The 13158-nt window shown below is 51.4% G+C and overlaps 1 protein-coding gene across 3 annotated transcripts in view; it reads right to left on the bottom strand.

Annotated features, from left to right (window-relative positions):
• cacna2d2a (calcium channel, voltage-dependent, alpha 2/delta subunit 2a) overlaps positions 1 to 13158 on the bottom strand; it is an 815854-nt gene that overhangs the window by 68649 nt on the left and 734047 nt on the right. For 2 of the 3 annotated variants that reach the window (XM_048547478.2, XM_048547480.2), the window contains 4 exons: positions 4566 to 4637; positions 2047 to 2108; positions 843 to 919; positions 107 to 124 (listed from right to left, as the gene is read on the bottom strand). In XM_048547478.2, coding sequence (XP_048403435.1) covers positions 107 to 124; positions 843 to 919; positions 2047 to 2108; positions 4566 to 4637 — 229 coding nt within the window. The remainder of the gene's footprint in view (positions 1 to 106; positions 125 to 842; positions 920 to 2046; positions 2109 to 4565; positions 4638 to 13158) is intronic. The other variant, XM_048547479.2, reaches the window with a different exon arrangement.

The raw sequence follows: 13158 nt of genomic DNA, 5'->3' as shown, positions 1-13158 counted from the left end.
AAGGGGTCAGACGGGCAGGTAAATGGGCAAGCAGGCTGGGTACAGTGGGGGATAGGCACTGAACAAAGAGGGTGGGGTGGGAGGGGACCAATATTCAGATACTTGCCCTTGTTGTTGTTTTGGACTGTGTGAATCCATCATAGAGAGAGAAAGCAGAAAAAAAGGGGTTGGGTAGGAAGGGGGTCACAAACAATATTTTATTCAATTACTATTTGAATAAAAATATTGTGTATAAATATACTGAGAATCTTGCAACTGACAAAATAAAAATATATCAAAAGAGCAAACAAACAGTTGCAAACATCTAGACCGATAGCTCTAGGTGCTCTGCACACAAGGCTAGCATGCAATAGCCAAGGGCAAATGATTCTAAAGCTTCAGCAAACAGAATAAGGCAAGTCCAAATAATCCGGAAATTAAAGAGAAAAAAAAGGAAACAAAACAACAGAATCAAACAAAAATGCAAGAAAGAAACTGAAATCCAAGTAGAACATAGTGAAAAGCATGCACATTTTCACAGTCTCTGTGTGGTTTGCTGCTTCAGAATCATTGTATATTCCGGAAGAAAGCAAGGAAAGGAGAGCTTGACTTTTGCTTCATAGCCAGCTGGATCATTTATTAATTTTATTTTGACTATGCGGGTTTTATTTTGCTGAACAAAATATAGAGTTTCACCAATTTCAGAAAGGTGACTGTGGTGTAATTGGTTAAACTCTGATTCTGATTAGGGAAACTTGCTTTCTGTCAGTGCGGTAAAGTTTTCCACAACCCAGTGACAGCTGGGGTGTCTGCAGCTTCAAGGTCAAACAAGAGGATAAATAGATTGGGTAACAGGTACTTACACTGAGCTTGAAGGATTTGGTCATCCAACTTTGCTTGGATATAATATCTGCTGTAGGGTGGCAACACCAAGGCCAGGCTGCAAAGGGAGTGAAGAGACAATATCACATTTGAAACTGGTCTGAGCCATTTCTGTTTGTTTGAGATCTGAGACTAACATGTGAGGAAAATTTAGTAATTTCTAAAATATTTCACATATTCAGCTGTAACAAGTGTCCTTACCTACAACATTAGTATTTTTGGGTGTGGCATCCCAGTCAACCTGTCAAATACTTTAATTGGGTCAAGACTGGTGGAACTTAATGCACTGAACTCAGAGCACAAATCATGGAGAGCTGGATTATCAGGGATCCTGTCTCTGCCTCCCTAACCGGTTCTTCCTCTCACCCATCCCTTCCTCCCACCCCAAGCCGCACCCCCAGCTACCTACTAACCTCATCCCACCTCCTTGACCTGTCCGTCTTCCCTGGACTGACCTATCCCCTCCCTACCTCCCCACCCACACCTTCTCCACCTATCTTCTTTACTCTCCATCTTCGGTCCGCCTCCCCCTCTCTCCCTATTTATTCCAGTTCCCTCCCCCCATCCCCCTCTCTGATGAAGGGTCTAGGCCCGAAACGTCAGCTTTTGTGCTCCTGAGATGCTGCTTGGCCTGCTGTGTTCATCCAGCCTCACATTTTATTATCTTGGAATCTCCAGCATCTGCAGTTCCCATTATCCCTTATCAGGGATCCAGATTGTTGTAATAAGACAGTTGGGCTGTCTGAGAATTGTCTGTCATGTGTGTCTGCTGTCTGTTCCAGTCTATTGTTAGACTCTGTAGTTTAAACCATCTAGCTTCTGTCTCATAGGAGATACATACACCTTGAATCAGTGAATATAGTTAACTGGTCTTAATCAATTGTAATGTGCTATTTTATGACTGTAGTGTAAACCTTTATTGTCATTCAAGATCGAGACACAACCCAATAACAGAAGTTCTGAAGTGTCACATTGTCTGATATCATATTTGCAAGTTTCATTGACCATGAAATATATAGACCAAAGGAGAAATATCAAATTCAGAAGTACCACATACCTATGTGAATAGGTCATCTCTGCAGCTTTCATCATTGTTGTTTGCAACTGGGAAAGGTTATAGGCAAACTGTAGCTGTAATGCTACTGGGAATGTGCAATCCCAGGCTGATTACAACACATTTATTACCTGTAATCAGCACTTTGTACTGGGGTCCACGTGTACGTCCGAGTTACTTCATCAATATATCTCTGCAGAAAGGAAGACAGCAAGACGGTGTTAGATGTGTACTCAAATGTGAGATTTTAACCTGGCAACACATTAGATTTCACATAAACTATGTGAATCTTTGAGACAACTTGTGACAATAACCATAGAGTCACAGAAGCATACAGTACATGAGGCTAAAATACACTACTACCTATACTAGTCCCACTTTACCTCAGGAGGCCCATGGCCTTGAACATTATGATACTTCAAGTGTTCATCCAAGTTGTGAAACAGTCCCACTGATCTATCTCTTATCATAAGATGACATCCCTTCCATCTCTTAGTATTTTCAGTTCTTTTGACAAGGAGATGCAAAGCTTTAGACAGTTATCCCCAAGGTTCCAGTTCACTGCACATAGCATGTAAAGCTTCACATTCCCCAAAGAAATCAATGCTACATTTCCTTAGAATAGAAATTTGGCTTTTAAGCATAAACTGTGTATGACTGAGGAAACTATCACATTGTTAACCCAGCTCCTTCTTTCCCCTTGAACGTACAAATACTCTTTTTGAGACGGAGGTTTGGTTAAAAAAAAATCAGAATATTGATCATATTGAGTCCACCACCTTGTTTAGAGATGTTGCTATCAAGCTGTGCATTATAGGGATGGTGACAAAGAAGGATGTGACATATAACGCATTTTGTCATGGGTCTCATTAAAACTCAACCCTTCACACATTTAAGCCTTCACAGCTATGTGGAATATTCAGTTATTTACACAGTGTGTGAACTCAACAATCAGTAATGGCCGGCTGATGTAATGTAAAGAGGATACTTGGGTTAGGCCAGTTTTCTGGCCTGACTCCTTTTCACAATGGGATTCTAATCATTCTATAGTTCTACCAGGACAATCTGAAAGAGTTCTGCTTTGTCCAACCCAACTAGGCCTCATCTACCAGTCTTCCTTAATAAAAGCAAAATACTGCAGGATGCTGTAATTCTGAAATCCAGCAGGTCTGGCAACATCAATGGAGATAAAACAGAGTTAACAAACTGAGTCTATTTTTAAGAGGCATTGGATTAGTAGTCTTATTGCTAGACCTAATAATACAGAGACGATGGAAACCCAAGTTCAAATCCCACTATGGGAGATGGCGAAATTTGGATTTAATTTGATGACCGTCGATTGTCAGGAAAATTCCCATCTAGATCATTATGTCCTTCAGGGAAGGAAACTGCTGTCCTCACATGGTTGGCCTAGATGTGATTCCAGAACCGAAGCAAAGTGGTTAACTTCCCTCTGGGCAATTAGATGTGAGCTGATTGACTCTGAGTGTGAACCAATCTACTCTTGGCGTGAGCTAATTGACTTTAGATGTGTTCTCCATTTTTGCAGACAGCATGTTGCTCTTAATCACTCTGCTATTTTCATCTCTCTAGTTCCATCTTGTCTTTCTTGTCTCATTAGTATTTCCTTTGCCTTGCACCAACATCCTTTTTGCTATTAAATCTCTCATGTCATCCACACTAATCTTACCTCTATTTAAAGCCTCTTAAATCTCAAAATTTTCCCAGTTCTAGCAAGAGGTTATTGACCTGAAATGTTAACTGTTTTCTCACCATAGATGCTGTCAGATCTGCTGAGTATTTCTACACATTGTTTTATCAGATTAAGCAGTAATGTTTTGAGTTCTTAAAATGTTCTGCTAGAACAGAAGAAAGGTTCATCAGTTTCTACTGAAGGTTAGCATTACCATCACACAACACAGTATCTACCTGGGTTAGCCATTGATTGGACAGTTACTTGACCAAGCTGATACACATTGGACATTGCTTGGACTTCACAAGCTTCAAAATCTCCCTTCCTGCTACCGCATCCCAAAACCAGCCCAGCTCGTCCCCGCCTCCCTAACCTGTCCTTCCTCCCACCTATTCCCTTCTCCCACCTCAAGCCCCAACCCCATCTCCTACCTACTAGCCTCATCCCGCCCCCTTGACCTGTTCATCCTGCCTGGTCTGACCTATCTCCTCCCTACCTGCCCAGCTACACTCACCTTTACTGGCTCCATTCCTGCCTCTTGGACCTGTCTGTCTCCTCTCCACGTATCTTCTCCTCTATCCACCTCCCCCTCTCTCCCTATTTATTTCAGAACCCCCTTCCCCTCCCCCATTTCTGAAGAAGGGTCTAGGCCCAAAATGTCAGCCTTCCTGCTCGGCCTGCTGTGTTCATCCAGCTCTACACCTTGTTTTCACACAGGTAAGGTGTTTGTTTTCACTTATTATAGCCCTCATCAGTTGGAAATAGTGGGTGCAAAAACAGATCTCTGTCTGTACCCTTTCACTTTTTTTAATGTAAGATAATTCCCATAAATAGGTAAGGCCATTTGGTGATTGCTGGGATATGGTCTCCATTTGATCAAACTGGCATTATTCACTATTTTGAGGTTTACGAAGAAGACATGGAGTTACAAATTGTTACAGGCGATAATCTACTTACCTCATCCAGGGATTTGAGTAGAGTTTGGATGTCACTTGTCCCACTCTTCCCATCGATCATGATCCTCCGGATCTGCACAACCAATGATGAACAGAGCAAATAAAAATGACTGCATGTGAAACTGTAATCTCCTTCCAAAGTGATAGAATGGGAACATGCAGTCCACAGCAGGTGGCTGCTGACGGCTTCAGAAGTGTCACATATGTGGGATGGATTTATAAATTATTGGTATATCTGGCAATTCTAACATTCATCTGTGATTCACAGAGAATTTCTTTGCATGTTTCTAACATGATGGAAATAATGGTGAGTAAAATCGGAAATAGGAAGTATTTATCAGAACATACTTGGAGTATGACATCATTTGATTGAAAAGCATAAGAACTACTGAAAATTTGTTGAGATCAATACCAATGTCAAGAAATTGTCAGTTGATATACATGTTAACTACCAACACAATCTTGGTTAATAACATCGGCAGGTTATATTTGGTTGAAGGTAAGGGACATGGAATAAAAAAAACTCCATCATAATATCAGAGGATAAAAAAGACTAATTAGATATAGCGTTCTCTCTGTTTCTCTTCAGAGAAAGGGTCAAGAGGGATGTAAAATAATATAAGGAAATAAGATGCTTGATGCCTTGTAGGAATAGTTCTCTCTATTTGTGACATGGTGAGATGTGGAAGCTGACTGAAAGTCTGAGATACTGTCTACAGATGCTGAGACCTTACTCATCTGCATTCTGGAAGTGAATTTCGCAGTCAGCATGTGTGTAGAAGACTTCATGGAAGAACCTGGTGTTAATGAGCGGTCAGGCCCAAACATTACATTATCTGGATGTGAGTTTGCTCGCTGAAATGGAAGGTCAGTTTTCAGACGTTTCGCCACCTCAATATTAATTTGAAAAAATATACTTTATTCATAGAATGTACAAAAAAATAAAACATTTATACACCTACCCAGTCATGCAAGCCGCTCCGGGTTACCCAGGGGTACGTACACCAACTAAAGGAAAAAAAAACAAAACAGAGAAAAAAAAAGCAAAGAAACCGCCCCGGCAGTCGTCACCCCGCACAGTCCCAGTTGGCCCCCTGACCAGTTGAGGAGGGCGCCAGCTGGGCCCAGTTACCAGATAGGATTCTTTTCCCTTTTCTGGACGAGGGGGCTCATACGGTGGTCTCTCCCCACCGCGCCTTGGCGGCGGCTGCCCCAAGCTTTAGCGCGTCCCTCAGCACGTAGCCCTGGACCTTGGAGTGCGCCAGTCTGCAACACTCGGTCGAGGTCAGTTCTTTCAGCTGGCAGACCAGCAAGTTGCGGGCAGACCAAAGAGCGTCTTTCACCGTATTGATGGTACTCCAGGCGCAGTTGATGTTGGTCTCGGTGTGCGTCCCCGGAAACAGCCCGTAGAGCACGGAGTCCCGCGTCACGGAGCTGCTCGGGACGAACCTCGACAAATACCACTGCATCCCCCTCCAGACCTCCTGCGCATAGGCACACTCCAGAAGGAGGTGATCAACAGTCTCATCCCCCCCGCAGCCATCTCGAGGGCAGCGTGCAGTGGTGCAGAGATTCCGGGCATGCATAAAGGATCTCACTGGCAGAGCCCCTCTCACCGCCAGCCAAGCAATGTCCTTGTGCTTGTTTGAAAGTTCTGGCGATGAGGCATTCTGCCAAACGACTTTGGCAGTCTGCGTGGGGAACCACACGACGGGATCCACCCTCTCCTTTTCCCGAAGTGTCCTGAGGATACTACGTGCTGACCACTGCCTGACGGCCTTGTGGTCAAAGGTGTTTCCTTTCAAAAATTTCTCCACGAAGGACAGGTGGTACAGAATGGTCCAACTACTCGGAGCGTTCCGCGGCAACGAGGCCAGGCCCATCCTTCGCAACACCGGGGACAGGTAGAACCTCAGTAAGTAGCGACACTTGGTGTTTGCATACTGAGGATCTACGCACAGCTTGATGCAGACACACACAAAGGTAGCCGTCAGGGCGAGGGTGGCATTCGGTACGCCCTTTCCCCCATTTCCCAGGTCTTTGTACATGGTGTCTCTGCGGACCCGGTCCATCCTCGACCCCCAAATGAAGTGGAAGATGGCCCGGGTGACCACAGCGGCGCAGGTCCAGGTAATAGGCCAGGCCTGCGCCACATACAACAGTACCGAAAGCCCCTCGCACCTGACAACCAGGTTCTTACCCGCGATGGAGAGGGACCAGAGCGTCCACCTGCCCAGCTTCTGCTTCAGTTTGGTGATACACTCCTCCCAAGTCTTAGTGCACGCCCCAGCTCCACCAAACCAAACACCCAGCACCTTCAGGTAGTCTGTCCTGACGGTGAAGGGGATGAAGGAGCGGTCATCCCAGTTCCTGAAGAACATGACCTCGCTCTTACCCCTATTGATTTTGGCACCCGAGGCCAGTTCAAACTGGCCGCAGATGTCCAACAGCCTACTCACCGACCGACGATCGGTGCAGAAGATGGCGACATCGTCCATGTACAGGGAGGTCTTGACCTGAAGGCCTCCGCTGCCTGGGATAGTCACGCCCTTCAGGCTCACGTCCTTCCTGATGGAGGCGGCGAAGGGCTCCAAACAGCACACGAACAAGGCAGGAGAGAGCGGGCAGCCCTGTCTGACTCCAGATCTAACAGGAAAACTGTCTGATTCCCACCCGGTGATCGAGACTGCGCTAACAATGTTGGCGTAGAGCAGCCGGATCCAATTGCGGATGCCCTCCCCGAACCCCAATTTGGAGAGGACGTCCCTCATGTAAGCATGAGAAACCCTGTCGAAGGCCTTCTCCTGGTCCAGGCTGACGAGGCAGGTGTCCACCCGCCGGTCCTGTACATAGGCGATTGTATCCCTGATGAGCGCGAGGCTCTCAGCGATCTTCCTGCCCGGCACAGCACAGGTTTGGTCAGGGTGAATCACTGACTCCAGGACAGACCTGACTCGGTTGGCAATGACCTTGGCCAGGATTTTCTAGTTCACGTTCAAAAGTGAAATGGGACGCCAATTCTTAATTTCTTCCCTCTCCCCCTTCCTCTTGTAAATGAGGGTGATGATGCCCTTCCTCATGGACTTGCACATTTCCCCTGCCCGAAGCGCACTATCGTACATCTCCAGCAGGTCCTGGCCGACCAGGCCCCACAGAGCGGAATACAGCTCGACCGGTAAGCCGTCGCTTCCGGGAGTCCTATTCCTCTGCAAGGACTTGAGGGCTCTGGCCAGCTCGTCCAGGGATATCGGCCGGTCCAGCCACTCCCTCGTGCCGTCGTCTAAGACCTCCGTGATAGACGACAGGAACGACTCGGAAGCCGTGCTGTCTGTGGGCTTCGTGTCGTACAGTACGGCATAGAAGGATCTGCTGATCCTCAAAACATCGGGCCGAGACGACGTCACCGAGCCGTTGCCCTCCTTCAGCCGGCTAAGCACAGAGCTCTCTTTGTGCACCTTCTGAAAGAAGAAACGCGAGCACGTCTCGTCCTGCTCCACAGAGCGGACCCTGGACCGGAAGATTATCCTGGAGGCCTCCGCGGCGAAGAGCGAGGCTTGCTGGCCCCTCACCTCGCGGAGGTCCTCCGTGACATCGACCCCCATCAACTGCAGAAGGAGCAGGTTCTGCACCCTTTTCTGGAGTCGCGACAGCTTTCCCCGCCTCTCTCTTGCCTTCTGAACTCCCTTGAGGACAAAGAACCTCTTGATGTTCTCCTTCACCGTCTCCCACTAGTCGCCTGGAGACTCAAAGAGGGGTTTCACGGTTCTCCAACCGGCGTACTCCCTCTTAAGCTCCTCGACGTTCTCTGGGGTCAACAGAGTCGTGTTGAGCTTCCACGTCCCCTTGCCGGCCGGCTGGTCGTCCTGTAAGTGACAGTCGGCCAACAGGAGGCAGTGGTCAGAGAAGAACACCGGCTCGACACCGGTGGACCTGACCGAGAACGTCCGTGACACAAACAGGAGGTCTATCCTTGAGCGGATAGACCCGTCTGGCCGCGACCAGGTGCACCTCTGCTGCGCTCCGTCTGCAGGGGTGCTGAAGACGTCGAGCAGCTTGGCGTCCTTCACCGTGCCCATCAGGAATCTGGACGTGACGTCCAGTTGAATCCCCCCACCCGCTGTCCCCACGCCGGATCTTCCATCTGCATCAATGATGCAGTTGAAGTCTCCGCCTAGGATGACCGGCCTGGACGTAGCCAGCAGGGGTGGAAGCCGCTGCAGGACGGCCAACCGCTCACTCCGTACCGCTGGGGCATACACGTTGATCAGCCTCAGGGGAGCATTCCTGTAGGTGATGTCAGCCACTAGGAGGCGCACCCCCACCACCTCCTGAACTTTCGAGATGGTGAAGTTGCGCCCCGCAGCAGAATAGCCAGGCCTGAGGAGCGACAGTCTTTACCCACCGACCAGATCGAAGGCCCACAGGTCCAGGCGCCGGACCATTTCCCGTACCTGCCGAGGTGCGGTATCCCGCACTCCTGCACAAACAGGAGGTCCGCCTTGATGGCGGTCAGGTAGGCCAACGTGGACACACATCTCGCGGTTGACTTGACGCTGCGCACATTAATGCTCGCAATTCGTACACCATTGTGGGCAGTGACCGCAATACCCTCCCCCAGTCCAAGGTCCAGCCCCTCCATCTGTCCCTTCATGCCCATTGCCCGGGCTAACTGCTGGACGCTCTCCGGGCTCAGGAAACCGTCCGTGCTGCCTTCCGGGTGGCATCCCCCCGTCAGGGGTGCGGAGGCAGGAGGGTCCGGCTCCGGGTCAGGCTGGGGACGCGCTGTTTCCTCCTTCCCGCCTGGAAGTTCCGGGGGACCCTCCAGTGCTCCAGCGGCACTTGACTGGGTGTCGGAGTGAGCCTCAGGACGCCTCCCGTCACCTGGAAGCGGGGTGCTGCTTTCCTTCCCCATCGAGACCTTTAACTTCTGCTTCGGGTGGGCCCTCTCCGAATCCTCCTCGTCAGAGGAGCTCTTATAGCACCACGGTAGCTGCCTCTTCCCGCCTGATTGTTGCGGTTCCTGGGCCCGTCGACGCACCTTCCTCCTCGCTTTCCGGACTGTTGTCCACTCCCCTGGGTCGCCTGTCGCCGCCTCCATTGGCTCCGGGTTGTCGGGGGGGATCGGAGCCTGCAGGGGTGCTTTGCTGGCCTCGGGCCCATCCTGCACGGTCTGGCCCTCCTGCACATTCGTGGGGTCCTTGCTGGGCCCTGGTGCCTTCCTCTCCTCCAGGGGGGCTGGCCCCGCATTTCCCCTGCCGGCGACATGGGCGTAGGTGGTACCCCGCCACAGGCAAGCCCTATAGAAGTGGCCCGCTTCCCCGCAAAGGTTGCAGCTTCTCTCTCGTGGGCAATCCTTTGCAGGGTGTCCCTCCTCCCTGCAGTTCCTGCAGATGGTGGCTTTGCAGTCGGCCGCCATGTGACCTGACCTACCACAGGCATGGCAGACTTTAGGTTGCCCTGCATAGGTCAGGTAGCCCCTGCTCCCGCCGATCGCGAAGCTGGACGGTGGGTGTGCGACATTCCCGTCTGCGCCCATCCTCAGCGTCACCTTGACCTGCCTCTTACTCGTCCAGATGCCAAAGGGGTCCACGATGTCAGTTAGGTCCCCTTCCACCTTCACATACCTTCCGAGGAAGGTCAGGACATCAACTGCTGGCACATGCGGGTTGTACATGTGTGCAGTCACCATACGGCTCCTCTGTGCTGGCATCACAAACAGTGGGACAGCGGTCAATACAGAGAGGGGGCCCTCACCTCCTTTCTCCTTGAAAACCTCCAGGAAGCGCTCGCAAAGCTTGGCACTCCGGAAGGTCACGTCGTAAAAACCTCCTCCGGGGAAATCCTGCAGGCAGTAAATGTCCGCAGCAGCGAACCCACAACAGTCCAACAGGACCCTCTTCACGAAGAAGGTGCGGTCCACAGGTGCACCTTCATCCACCTTCTTTACAGAAACACGGATGGTGTTCCGGACCCCCTGACCTGGGGCACGAGCACTTGCCGCAGCCATCATTGCAGGTTGGCTGTTCCCCTGAACCAGCGTTAGGCCGAAGCCAGCATTAAGATCCACTGGTCGCGAGGGTGCACAGCCAACCCGACGTCCTCCTTTCACCTCCAAGATAGCACTTTCGTCCTCTCGGTCCACAAGAGAGTGGGTCTTTATTGTGTTCGAGATGTAAGCTAGTTCACTGAGCTTGCCGGTTTGTTCCCAGATGTTTCGTCACCATTCTAGGTAACATCAACAGTGAGCCTCCGACGAAGCACTGGTGTTATGTCCCGCTTTCTATTTATCTGTTTAGGTTTCCTTGGGTTGGTGATGTCATTTCCTACGTTGGTGATGTCATTTCCTGTTCTTTTTCTCAGAGGGTGGTAGATTGATTTGGAGCCAATGTGTTTGTTGACGGAGTTCCGGTTGGAATGCCATGCTTCTAGGAATTCTCGTGCGAGTCTCTGTTTGGCTTGTCCTAGGATGGATGTCTTGTCCCAATCAAAGTGGTGTCCTTCCTCATCTGTATGTAAGGATACGAGTGATAGTGGGTCATGTCGTTTTGTGGCTAGTTGATGTTCATGTATCCTGGTGGCTAGGAGGGACACCTTGCAAAGGATTGCCCACAAGAGAAAAGCTGCAACCTTTGCGGGGAAGCGGGCCACCTCTATACGGCATGCCCGCGGCGGGGGACCACCGACGCCCAGGTCGCCGGCAGGGGCAATGCGGGGCCAGCCACCCCGGAGGAGAGGAAGGCACCAGGACCCAGCAAGGACCCCACTAATTTGCAGGAGGGCCAGGCCGTGCAGGAGGGCCCAGCCCCGCAGGACGGTTTCCTGAGCCCGGAGAGCGTCCAGCAGTTAGCCCGGGCGATGGGCATGAAGGGACAGATGGAGGGGCTGGACCTTGGACTGGTGGAGGGTACTGCGGTCACTGCCCACAGTGGGGGTACGAGTTGCGAGCATTAATGTGCGCAGCGTCAAGTCAACCGTGAGATGTGTGTCCACGTTGGCCTACCTGACTACCCTCAAGGCGGACCTCCTGTTTGTGCAGGAGTGCGGGATACCGCACCTCGGCAGGTACGGGAAATGGTCCGGCGCCTGGACCTGTGGGCCTTCGATCTGGTCGGGCGGTAATGACTGTCGCTCCTTGGGCCTGGCTATTCGGCTGCGGGGGCGCAACTTCACCATCTCTCAAGTTCAGGAGATGGTGGAGGGGGGGGCGCCTCCTAGTGGCTGACATCACCTATAGGAACGGTCACCTGAGACTGATCAACGTGTACGCCCCAGCGGTACGGAGTGAGCGGTTGGCCGTCCTGCAGCGGCTTCGTCCAGGCCCTGCTGGCTACGTCCAGGCCGGTCATCCTAGGCGGAGACTTCAACTGCATCATTGACACAGATGGAAGATCCGGCGTGGGGACAGCGGGTGGGGGGACTCAACTGGACGTCACGTCCAGTTTCCTGATGGGCACTGTGAAGGACGCCAAGCTGCTCGACGTCTTCAGCACCCCTGCAGACGGAGCGCAGCAGAGGTGCACCTGGTCGCGGCCAGACGGGTCTATCCGCTCAAGGATAGACTTCCTGTTTGTGTCACGGACGTTCTCGGTCAGGTCCACCGGTGTCGAGCCGGTGTTCTTCTCTGACCACTGCCTCCTGTTGGCCGACTGTCACTTACAGGATGACCAGCCGGCCGGCAAGGGGACGTGGAAGCTCAACACGACTCTGTTGACCCCAGAGAACGTCGAGGAGCTTAAGAGGGAGTACGCCGGTTGGAGAACCGTGAAACCCCTCTTTGAGTCTCCAGGCGACTGTTGGGAGACGGTGAAGGAGAACATCAAGAGGTTCTTTGTCCTCAAGGGAGTTCAGAAGGCAAGAGAGAGGCGGGGAAAGCTGTCGCGACTCCAGAAAAGGTTGCAGAACCTGCTCCTTCTGCAGTTGATGCGGGTCGATTTCACGGAGGACCTCCGCGAGGTGAGGGGCCAGCAAGCCTCGCTCTTTGCCGCGGAGGCCTCCAGGATAATCTTCCGGTCCAGGGTCCGCTCTGTGGAGCAGGACGAGACGTGCTCGCGTTTCTTCTTTCAGAAGGTGCACAAAGAGAGCTCTGTGCTTAGCCGGCTGAAGGAGGGCGACGGCTCGGTGACGTCGTCTCGGCCCGATGTTTTGAGGATCAGCAGATCCTTCTGTGCCGGACTGTACGACACGAAGCCCACGGACAGCACGGCCTCCGAGTCGTTCCTGTCGTCTATCACAGAGGTCTTAGACGACGGCACGAGGGAGTGGCTGGACCGGCCGATATCCCTGGACGAGCTGGCCAGAGCCCTCAAGTCCTTGGAGAGGAATAGGACTCCCGGAAGTGACGGCTTACCGATCGAGCTGTATTCCGCTCTGTGGGGGCTGGTCGGCCAGGACCTGCTGGAGGTGTACGATAGTGCGCTTCGGGCAGGGGAAATGTGCAAGTCCATGAGGAAGGGCATCATCACCCTCATTTACAAGAGGAAGGGGGAGAGGGAAGAAATTAAGAATTGGCGTCCCATTTCACTTCTGAACGTGGACTAGAAAATCCTGGCCAAGGTCATTGCCAACCGGGTCAGGTCTGTCCTGGAGTCAGTGAT

The sequence above is a fragment of the Stegostoma tigrinum genome, chromosome 11 (assembly GCF_030684315.1).
Source record: "Stegostoma tigrinum isolate sSteTig4 chromosome 11, sSteTig4.hap1, whole genome shotgun sequence".
NCBI lineage: Eukaryota > Metazoa > Chordata > Chondrichthyes > Orectolobiformes > Stegostomatidae > Stegostoma > Stegostoma tigrinum.
The sequence above is the reverse complement of the archived record's forward strand: the minus strand, read 5'-3'. Positions and strand labels throughout refer to the sequence as shown.